Raw genomic sequence first — 12,140 nt, forward strand, 5'->3', positions numbered from 1 at the left:
TTGTTGGTACTCCTATTGAGAAAAATTTAAAACTAGAGAAAAGTGTAGATGTTTGTAAACAATATCCATTCCAACAACTAATAGGAAGCCTAATGTACTTAAGTGTTTTGACTCGCCCAGATATTTCCTATAGTGTGAGTTATTTGAGCCAATTTAATAATTCATATTCCTATACTCATTGGAAGCATGCGAAACGCATCCTAAGATACTTATGTAAAACTAAATCTTATGGCCTAATGTTTATCAAAGATAATTGTAAATTAGAGGGTTTCGTTGATGCAGATTGGGCTTCAAATACACTAGATAGGAGATCCTATACAGGTTTCTATTTTAAACTTTCTGGAACTGTTATTTCATATGAATGTAAAAAACAACGTACAATAGCCTTATCAAGTACAGAGGCAGAATATATGGCGATTGCTGGAGCCTGTAAAGAGGCTATTTATTTAAAAAACTTGTTTTCTGAAATTATAAACAGTTGTGATTATGTAATTATATTGTATAATGACAATCAAGGTGCTCAGAAGCTGTCTGAAAATCCTTTATTTCATAAAAGAACGAAGCACATAGATGTGCGTCATCATTTTGTTAGAGAAGCAGTTGCTAACAATCTTATAAAGATAGTCTACATGCCAACATCTGAAATGCCAGCAGACTTGCTGACCAAGGGTTTAGATAGTGTTAAACATGACTATTTTGTAAGAAAGTTAGGTATTCAAAACATTGTTTAATAGGTGACTATCTGTAAATTAATAGCATTTTTTTTTTTGTTTATCAAAAATAGTTTATATGTTACAAAGTTCAGATTATTTTGATAAGTGGAGATGTTAGAATTAATATCAAAATAATGTATTTGATGTACTACTAGCGCCATCTATGTTGTATCGTTGTAACTGCCTACCTCCGGTCAGTATGAAGAAATAAATTTAGTCTTTGATCAGCCACAGTACACGTTCTATCAAATACTTCCTCAAATTCCTTTACCCAGTTCTCTGTTAATTTTTTCTGTTCTACCGCGATGATACTTGTCTCAATCTTTAGTACTTCTAGCTTTAATGCCGTTTCTTTCCCTAGTAGTGCCCCACCGTCTCCATCGAGAACTATTACTGCTGCGTCGACTGCTGTCGACTTTGTGGTTATTTCAATATTTGATTTAAACGCTCTCAATGTATCTAGTGGTTCTTTCTTACCATAAGCATACAGTATTTTGTTGCTTCGACGCCGATCTATGATGTTGCAGGTTGCTCATGACAAGGAAACTGCTGAGGTGTCCCGCCCGCCCCCCAATTTCGACCTTTCAAGCATGTGTTTGTTCATCGAAATTTGAGAGACACGTATTTTTTTTAATCGCGAAAAACAGTTTGAAGGGGTGATATCAGCCCCCAAAATTGGGCATCTTCAGTGGTTGTTTCACAGTTTTGCATAGTTCCAGTTGAGATATTTGAATTGAACTAATTGGAGAATAATTCCTGTGACGAATAATGAACAATGTATTTTGTCCGATTACGACAGGGTTGAATAGTCTAAAATTGTAGGGGTTGAAAGTTAAAAAAGTTTTACAACTGAAAAACTATTGTTCGGATTTTAATGAAATTAATTGCATTTGAAACAGCAGAAGAAAGTAGGGGGCACGTGTTTTTGCGTTTTTCGACATAACGTTTCTTAGGGGTGAACTACCTTTATACACGTGCAGCCGAATTCCCATTAGAATCGCACTATTTCGCTTCGATTCGTGTTATTTAACACTACAAAGCTCTTTCTAGGCAACAATTTGGGAGTTTCTTCGTTTCAATCGATTTCGGTTGCATTTATAACAAAAAACACTCCCACAAATTGCCGAACGGTTTCTGGCATAGTTTCTTTTACGATCGTGAAATCTTCCGGAGCCCGGTATTTCAGTAGTTTGTGAGGTAACTGGAATCGATTTCGAGCTTACAATTTTGGAATCAACGTGTGTAATGCTGTGAACATTTGGGACTTTGGTTATTATTATTTTTTGAAGCATTGAAAGAAATCGGAAAGTTAACATGGAATGGCTTGTATGCCATTGAAGAAATTGAAGTTATCTTGTGACGCAGAAGCACCAAAACAATTACATTTTGTTTCGGCGGAGTTCTAATTTTATCTACCTTTTGCGACGTATCATGCGAGACTTGAGATAAAATTAAATCAGTTTTTCTGATTGACTGGCGTGAAAACCAGTACAGCTCAAAAAATTAAAATAGCTTGTCCCCACCGCTCTCGCGACTGTTTAAATTCTCGCTGGAAATTCGGGCGGTCAGTTCATCAACAGCAGGCATTATATGCTGGCAGCTTTCAGTTCATATTCTTAAATCAGCAGTGGTGTGTTTGCATAAATTATTTGTGGCTTATATGTAATTGAGAATTTGAGAGTGCATTAATGCTTTTCCATAACAAAAATAAATATGAATCCTTTCAACGTTTTACAGTTACTTTCGCCAACATTTCAAGCAATAAATATTGCTCAAATAATTGGAATTCAAATACATTGGAAAATCATTTCGAAACTATATTGTTAAATGCAATGGAGGAATACACTGGCGTTGAGATTGAGGAAGAAAGTTCCCCGTACCCTGCAGAACCGTATAAAAAATTAGAAATGGAAATAGTAGAGGATGAAGAATGGGCATCTGCAATTCATGAACCAAAATCGCCCCCAGACGCATGCACTAGCAATGAGGAGAACTTGTCATACAAATACAAGTCAAAAACAGTTGATTACTGGAGGTCTGAAACAACGAATTTGAACATTGAAAGTGTCCACCAGAAGTTCAAAAAAGTAAAATCTGTTCGCCAATTACGTCATCAGAATGATTATTTGAATAAGGGCGGAACATACAAGGAAAAAATAGCTAGAATTTGTGACTATACATAGCGAAACTTCAAATCCGCTGTTGATGCTGGATTACCAGTACACGATAATGATTCACGAAGGTGGGCGCTACAAGCCCAAAAAGAAATAGGCCATGAAGACTTTTCGTTTAAAGCATCTGAACATTGGGTGAATTCATTCAAAATCGCCCATCGTATTGTATTAAGGAAAATTTATAAATTCATCACCAAAAAAAAAACGATTGAAAATGCCGAAAGTTTAAGAGAACAAGTTGAACAATTTGTACAAGGTGTGAAGTAAAATATAACAATACACGGATTTATCGAATGTGTATAATTCAGATCCAAGTGGTTTCGAATTGGAGATGCATTCTAGAAGAACTTTAGCAGTCGAAGGAGAAAAAAAGGTGGAATGTCTAGTGCAGTCAGTTGCTTCTACTATATGCAGTCACACAATTCAGTCAACAATATCGGATCAAGTAATACTTCTTTCCCCACTTTTTTTGGTCCTAAAAGAAACAAGTGGTATGTTCGGTCCAATTGTGCAACAGACATTGTTTAGACCAGATAATGTGTACATAGAAGTATCGAAGTTTGTTAAATTACTTCAGGTATGAACGGGTTATAAATTTCATGATTATTCACTTATGGAAATGAAAAAGTAGTGAGTACAGTAGGAAGTATCATATTATTAGATTTTCAGAAAATTTTAAAACTTGGTTGTAACATGTTTTTTTTTTTCTCCAACGTTGATTCAAAAAGTGTACTATTGATTGATTCATGGAGAAGCCAATGCCCTACAGCTGTACGTAAGGCAGCACCTCCGAATACAGACGTTACATTGAAAATTATCCCTAAAGAAGCAACCGGAAAGATCCGACCCCTTGACGTTGATGGTTTTAGGGTGTGGAAAACTTTTGTCAGACTTTTCTCTGACAGTATATTATTGATGAATTATGATCTAAATGTATACCTGGGAAATAAAATTATTGAATTGCAATCCCTGACTCACAATCAATTATCTTCTCGACGATATGTCAACCTTTTCAAGTATTCTTGGTTTAAAAGTAGTTACACAGAAGTGAAGCCAGAAAGATTAGAAAATCCTGTGGACACTTTCGGAGAAACGTGTTCTTCACATTGTGAAATTTCAGGATGCGATAATATTGCGAATATTCGTTATTCTTGGTGCAAGAAATCCTTATATTTTTATCATTTTCCCGACGATTACCATTATTGTAGTACTTATAATGAATAATGTAATGCATATTCCTCCGAATACGGAAATAATGTGACATTAAATAACTAATTATTGTTGTAATTCAATATATTTTAGGGTTCATAGTAAGTCGAAATTTGTATTCATCGGTGTACAATGATGTGCACTTGACGGTCGACGGATAGCGAAGAAATCAGACCGGAAAAAGCGAAAAAGAATTAGACTATAGACTTGGAACTAAACTGATGTGTTCGGATTAATAAAATAAAATACATTCCGATTTCCCTCATTCATTGTATTCGTTTCATAAATCTGAGAACATCATCTCTCTATCTAATAAAAAAGTTTCGAACAAATAAAAGGGAAGCCTGGAGCCTATAATAACATTAGTGTACGCACGAAGTTGGCAGTGGGGTGAGATGTCGAAAACAAAACAAAACGCATCTAGCAAACAAAGCTTCCTTTGACAGCTGTCATCGACTGTTTATGACAGTCTTTGATAAATATCTTTATAGGTGTCTGTTTCTGCCACGCAAAAAATAAACATACAAATTATCAAGATGATTCCCGACGGGAATTGTCTTTTTCGCGCTCTAGCGTATTGTGTATACGGCACTCAAGATCGACACGCAGAGGTGAGACTGACAAGGAAGGTCACTTTACTGTACCCCCACAACCTGGGTTAAAATAATTATATTTTGTAGTTCACACCAAAGTATAAACCCTCATCAAAAATTAGCAGCCCACTCGCTTATTTAAGGGGTGAAATTAATTCTCAAAAATTGGTGGTTTTTTCGTTTTTCGCTGATATCCTCGAAACAAAAATAGATACGGCAAAAGTTTAGAGAGCAAAGTTGTTCATTTTTTAGTGCTCTGCAATAATATGTAGTCAAAAATTGGAAACAATTTTTTTATTTTTTATCATTTGAAAAAAAGTGTTTTTTAATACATTTTTCGTCATTTGATCACTGAAAAAGTTCTTATTTCGCCTAAAAATTAAATAAGGTTGACAAATCCGTCAAACGGAATATGTTGACATTTATACATAGGTTTAGTAAATCCACATATGCTGTTCCACCCTTATCGTAAAATACTCATACATCTTTTACATCTAGTTTAGTTTTGTGCATCCATTTCAGTACCAGCAAATAAGTATCACATGATTTTTTCTCATTTTACATAAAACTTCATTTAACATGCATGTCGTTTATTTATTTACTAGAAACCTTTAATTCATATATTATATAGCTATTAAAATGTCTAGTACTCATGACAGGAAAAAAAGCAGACAATGCACTTATCAGTTTCTTCATTTCGTATTATGAAATGTATTCATTGCAATAATGATACTCCTGAAAGAAGTGTTTGAGACACAAAAGTTTTTTGCACCACGAACATGTTATAACAGCTAAATCACCACAAATGTGACATCGTGGTTCCGAATTATCTCCAAAACCAAACGTCACCTGATTGATGAACTCAGGGGGTGTATTTTCTATGTACCCACTTTTGTACCATGCATATTTAAGCATATTAATATAACGTGGGGAAGACAGTTGATTGTGAACAAGTGACTGCAGTTTGATGATGTTATTCCTTCAATGCAGATTTATATCGCTACCGGAGAGAATTACTATATCTGAAAAATGCCGAACAAAATTTTTCCATATTCGAAAACCAAACACATCTAATGGTTGTATTTGTCCTGTTGTCCCTTTTAGAATAATTTTTAATACAATTTTTTTGTTAGGAGGAGTTACTACATCAACTGCTTCTGAACAGTGTCTACTCCAGGAGTCGATTAAAATCGCACTGTTGACGCCAACATTCGGAAAATAGATTTCGGTTAGCCACTGTTTGAAATGATCTGTCGAAAAAAAGAAAGAAATATTTAATTTGATTTGGTTTACAATATTTAATATGCCACAAGAATGTATGATTTAAATAGTTCTTACCTGATGTTAACTTTCCAGATTTCGATGCCGAACCAAAAACGTTTGTGTGTTTGAACAACGTTTTATCTACGCGTGGGCCAAAGTCACCACCGATTTCTTTTAATACAAGATATAACGGTAAAAGTAATTTTCCATCGGCGGATATCGTTGGTTGAATCGTATAAAAATGAGTTGTTGAAGATATCGATTGAACAACGCATTCAATTTCTTTTGATCCTTGGTTTGCAAGAGTGCGACGAGAATACATTTCAAATTGAAATCCACATTGATCTGAATTGTAAACGTTTTCCAGACCAAGGTCGTTGATAACAGATTTAATGTTATTTGTAAACTCTTCAGCCGCTTTTTTGAGATTTGTTGAGTCTTCTATAGTTTTCCGGGTGATAAATTTTGTAATTTTCCGAGACGTAATGCGATGTGCTCTTTTGAACATAATCACCCATTTTTTTGACGCTTTGAATCGTGTATCGGAATTCATGAAATTTTTATGTGCGGTCAAAGCCCATCGTCGCAAATCAATATCGTGTGCTATCTTGCCACATTCAGTTACTTCAATGAAGCGATTTAAAGTATATTGAGATATCTCATATAATTTTTCTTCAAAAGTCCCACCTTTATTGATTTGATGAGCCCAACACTTCAATTGTGTTTTAGAAATCACTTTTTAAAACGGTGTGCAACTGTACGAATATTCAAATTTTTTGTTTTTCCACTTCTCCAAAACTCCACAGCTTTCTTCTTGTAATCCAATGAAATCTCATCTTTATTTTTTGTACATTGAGAGTCATCGGCCTCATCAGATGAAATTGAATCCCATTCCAATTTACTGTCTTCTATATTTTCATGCTCATGGTGTTTGAATTTTTCCTGCAATTCCAAACATTCGTCTTCTTCAATTTTGATTCTCGTGTATCTGTTTATGCTTTCAATTAGAAACTCTTTAATTGTATCTGCTAATTTCATTTCATTCTCATTCACTGGTGTTTCAGGCAAATTCATCATCATAAAATAAGTCGACAAAATATTTATGATATTCAGGGGATTGATATACATTTTTGAAAAAGTTCACAGTATTCAATAGGTTGTTCATAATGCACTCCTATAACCAAAAAACTTTAATGAACGGAAACCGTCAATACTAACTTAAATGTGGCAAGAGTCAGTTTATATAGAGCCTCGTTATTTACTGATATGACGGTATTAAACATTTCAGATGGGATATCATGGAAAAATAAAGCGTATTTCAAACAGTCGACCTCACAGTTTGATTATGGTGAGAACATGTAATCAGTCCAAATCTATAAAAAAAATTTGCGTTTGAAAAAATAACTTTCCGGTTCCATGACCTCTTGAGACGTGAAAAACAAATGTAGATTGAAATCATTAAATGTGGAATCGGAACAATTACGTTTTATTATGCAATGATAGAGAAAGATGTGTAAAAAAACCCGTTTTTTTTATGAAAATAAAAAACAAAAAAATTCTATATAATTTCCAACTACGTAATATTGCAGAGCACTGAAAAATGAACATTTTTGCTATTTAAACTTTTACCGTATCTATTTTTGTTTCGAAGATATCAGCGAAAAACGAAAAAAACCACCGATTTTTGAGAATTAATTTCACCCCTCAAATATGCGATTAGGCCGCTAATTTTTTGTGAGGGTTTATACTTCGGTGTGAACTACAAAATATAACTTTTTTGACCCAGGTTGTGGGGGTACAGCAAGGTGACCTTCCTTGTCAGTATACTACTATATTAAACCATTTAGAACCGACCCAGCCGTCCATGAGACGATATGAAAGAATCATATCTAATATGAAGCGAGAAAAAATGCTAGAGAAATTGTGAATTCGAATATTTTAGGTGTATTGAAAATATTATATATTAGACTGTACTGAGTTACACTTGTAAACAAGCCACATACACATGTCTCAAATTGTGCCTCTTGCGACGAAATCTGCAACTTACACGGATACACAGCACACTCAACCAAAAGAAATTCGAATACAGGTGATGAGAGAAATTAATCAGATGGTAGTCAGGACGGCTAGGTGGTCTAGCGGAGTAAGTCTCCGGCAAAGCATCTCTAGATACCAGGTTCGATTCTTGGCTCCGTCGTTAATTTTTCAATTCACCTATAATATTCGAATCCACAATTTCTCTATATTTTTGTCATTACTCGACACAACGTGTCCATGCCGTTTTTGTATCTCAGAGGTTTTTGAATATAAAGGGTTTCAATGAATATTCACACATAAAAGTAAGAATCGCAAATATTTATATAGCCTATATAATTCGCACATTAAAATTGCATGAATAGAACACTCGGTTGCAGCGAGCCCTCTTCTATTTAAATTTGGTGTCTCTGCTCCGAAATCGGCCAAGCTATTCAATGCGACCGTTGAACTTGGACCGATCGGAGCTGCGAAGATGTTCACTGTACAGCCGTTTTGTGTGTTTTGCTTAAAAGAAACTGGAAAATGAAACCTTTTCGGTGCGGACAAGCTGAACAAGTGTATAGCTATATTCAAAATTGCGAGAGCCTCTGGTTTGGCTTTAGCTAACGTTGTATTGCGGGAAAATGCAAACAACCTCCAAAAATATCATAGTCGGCGCCATAACCGTTTCACAGCATTACCGCCAAAACAGAGAGGATATGACCCGAAAAAGCAAGCATCCCCGTCTTTAACGACAGAGTAAGTATTTCTATTACGCAAATTGCATATTTTCAGCAAATATTTAAATTTTGTCTACTTTAGGGCATAACTTATGATTCCGCTGTGCACAAAGTATTTACTTAAATTTTTTACGTAGCGTTTGCATAATTTTAATCTTTATAATCGTACTATCTTACATATCATGTATGACTTATCAATGAATTATTTGTCAGTCCATACGATAGTGCTGTTGAAGTTGACATTGAAGACGTAGACGGCGGCCGAGGCGAGGCTGCTCGTGGCGAGTATGTTGCAAACGCGGAGAACGCTGATGCTCAAGATGAGAATGTCGACGGAGGTGACAATATTGCTGCAGTTGACGAGGCTTAGGAATCTGATACGGCTGAAGAGGTATTGGAAATTCCTGTTTGAGTGTTTTGCAATAACAACCGCAAGAAACATCAAGGCCGAGAGCAACAGTTACATTTATTAGAGAGGAAAAAAGCATTGACAGGCATACGGCAAAGTGCAGTGGACTTAAGCAATACGGAAATCGTGCAAAAATTGCATAACTTGGAACTGCGAGATGAAATGATTTTTTACCATGCCTTATGCCGAAAAAACTACAAAAATACAGTGGCATCAAAGAAATGTCAAGAAAAACCAAAGACAGCGTGGCATACAGCTCTAGATGTTCATTCTTACACGTATGAAGAAATTTGTAAATTTGTGTCCGAAAATATCATTGCCAAAGATCAGTTGTATTTTCTCTCATTTTTAAATACGATATTTATTAGGGTGATTCAAAAAAAAATTCTTTTTTTCCAAACAGGCTCAAAAGTTTCGTTTAAGTATAAAAAAATTACTGTGAAAGAATGAGCCCTTAAAATTAATATTATGATAGTCGACATCGCATTTTTTGATTCCCATAAGAATAACATAGGAAAAATAATTTTCGCTTCTTCTGCTTTTTATACCTTTTAAACGACCAGTAGACTAAAAAAGCGCTATTCTGATCTTTGTGGAGAATTGAGCGTTCTACAAAAAAGGTCTGATAACATTTTTTGATTAGTCCACTCGTTCAAAAGTGATTCAAGATCAAAGTTCAATTTTTCAAAACCTTGAAAGTTACCAACGATGTTGCTGAACGCGGAGTCGCATTAATTGAAGAATATAACTGCTGCCTAACTAAAGATAAACAACAGTTGCAGTATTTATTACAGGTTGTTCGCGACCATCGACAACGTTTTCCCAATTGTTACAAGAAATCTCTTCATTAATGAATATAGGATTTTAAATAGAAGAACGAAGGCTGTCAGATTCTCGATGACAATTAGCATAGTTCCTTGTGTATAAATACTCTGAATCTTTATTCAATACAGTCACACTTCGGTTGACAAAATCGACCGTCTGGGTTGAGATCCGAAACAGGAATAATAAACACACACCGCTTACTTTTCTGTTCTTCCGCGCGCGTGGCTTCGCACTGCTTACCGACAGGGAGGAGCAGAGCGTCACCGTTGTGAATTGGCAAAGCCATACATACATACATATATACCGGGGCAATCTCTTGAGACCACGGTCTTACATACTGGTCTTGCGACTCAATAGAATTCCAATGGTAGAGAGTGGCTCCTCTGTTGAAGAAAAATCCAGATGGAGCTGCGATCGAGGGATACATCAACATAACCTACAATGTTTGAATAAGCCTTTGACGACTGATTCCACGCCCATGTGACGCGCGAGCGCGACTATCGTCATCCTTGTCGCACCGGGCATCCCTCGATCGCAGCGACGCTAGCGGCTTGACACGTTAAGAGGCCCACGTCGAAACTCAGAGTCGCAAGACCTGTATGTAAGACCGTGCTTGAAACTATGCATACAATGCGCATACGCCAAATAATTCGATCTCATTGGTCGATGAAATCGCTCTGCGGCGATGTTTTCGTCTGCTGAGCAGAGCGCCAACGTACACAAAATGAAACTAAAGCTGTAAAACTCTCGCGCGTAAAGCCATGGACTAAGGTTATGCTGCCTTTTGCTTTTACGTAACGTGAATTGTTTAGGAAGAACAGTATCGTTCAGCAATACCGCGGTCGACATCGGAAGATATCCAACCGACGCAATAAAGAATTTAACGGAAAAGCAAATATCAAATGATACAGAAATTGGTGTTATTTATTGAAAGAAGAACTCTGAAATTCAATGTGAAATGTCATTAACAAGTGGGAGTCTGGACAAACAGAGGTAGGTAAGTAAAAACAAAGTTTATTGTGAACAGATTCTTTATTTACATGAAATTAAAAATGCGTCTCATTAACGATTTATGTTTTGTGCATTTTATTGGAAATGAGTTGCATCAAAAAATACTAAAAGATCCTGTCTGATAATAATAGCTTCTAATATTTTCAGGTACGAAATAATTCATTGTCAAAGCGGGACTGAATTTGTCAGGCATGGAAGCATCTAGGTAAATTTCTAATTACGTGATCTTTGACTATTACAATATTTTAACATGGATTCAATGATGAAATTAGTTTTTTTTTCAGCAGGCTCAAAGTTTAAACTTTGATTAACATGCGGAAAATTATGCCTGATACCTGATGGTCAAAACGTTTAGGTGGCAAGGATCCTGGTTTCTCGAGCGGTGCAATCATTATAACCATAGAACCTGGTTATTCCGTCAGACATCAGGTGCCAGAGTGAATTTCATCAGGTCATCGCCACCTTCTTAACATCAGTTAAGGCAAAATTGAAGAGAGGGATATACTACTGATGATAATGGCTGAATATCCCATCATTTCACTTTGATCGAGCGAATAGCGATAAGTTTGTTACTCAACCGTTGCTGCCAATTCATTCTACCGAGGAATCATTCTGCGCACCATTGTAATTCAAGCATTATTATTCTGGTCAATAGACCAGCATTGTTTTTCAAACTTTATACCATTTAATTGAGTATCTTATTTTGAAGCTTACTGTTACTCTTTTTGGCAATAAATTCAGATAAATAGTTTTTCAAGTCCTCAATTAGATTGTAGGGTTGAATTTTGCTAGGCAAACTGAATCAATCTAAATCTAGAATTGTTAAATAACTTCAGTTAAAAATGTCTTTAAATTTAATTTTAGTTGACGGTGTCATCTGGCTAGCTAGTTGCACGATAACTTAAAACCACATTCAATTTTACACTCTTTATAGGGTCCTACGCTAAGACTAAAAGCTTGTGAATCTCCATTTAGCGCAATTATTTCTGCATTTCATATTAGCATTGTCTGGAGCAAAAAAAATCTCATTTTGAGATTGAAAATGGAACCTGAAACGCAGAAGTTATTCAGTAGCACGAATTGAAAACCATGAATTTTATAATGGTTCCTGCAACAAAGGGACTCTTTTCAAATATCCTTGTTACAAGGTGATGTTCGGAGGACTATGAACAAGATATTGTATCGGA

General features: G+C 35.6%; 1 protein-coding gene across 2 annotated transcripts in view; it reads left to right on the plus strand.

Moving 5' to 3' along the window:
• The window catches only part of LOC124294980 (dipeptidase 1-like), a 1,606,684-nt gene that overhangs the window by 1,508,030 nt on the left and 86,514 nt on the right, over positions 1 to 12,140 (plus strand). Inside the window, exon 13 of one of the 2 annotated variants that reach the window (XM_046742823.1) lies at positions 2,451 to 2,631. The exons of the other annotated variant lie outside the window; for it this stretch is intronic. Coding sequence (XP_046598779.1) covers positions 2,451 to 2,540 — 90 coding nt within the window. The 3' untranslated portion in view covers positions 2,541 to 2,631. Of the gene's footprint in view, positions 1 to 2,450; positions 2,632 to 12,140 lie in introns of those variants that run through there. 2 annotated transcript variants of the gene reach the window in all.

This window comes from Neodiprion lecontei, chromosome 6 (assembly GCF_021901455.1).
Source record: "Neodiprion lecontei isolate iyNeoLeco1 chromosome 6, iyNeoLeco1.1, whole genome shotgun sequence".
Classification (NCBI taxonomy): domain Eukaryota; kingdom Metazoa; phylum Arthropoda; class Insecta; order Hymenoptera; family Diprionidae; genus Neodiprion; species Neodiprion lecontei.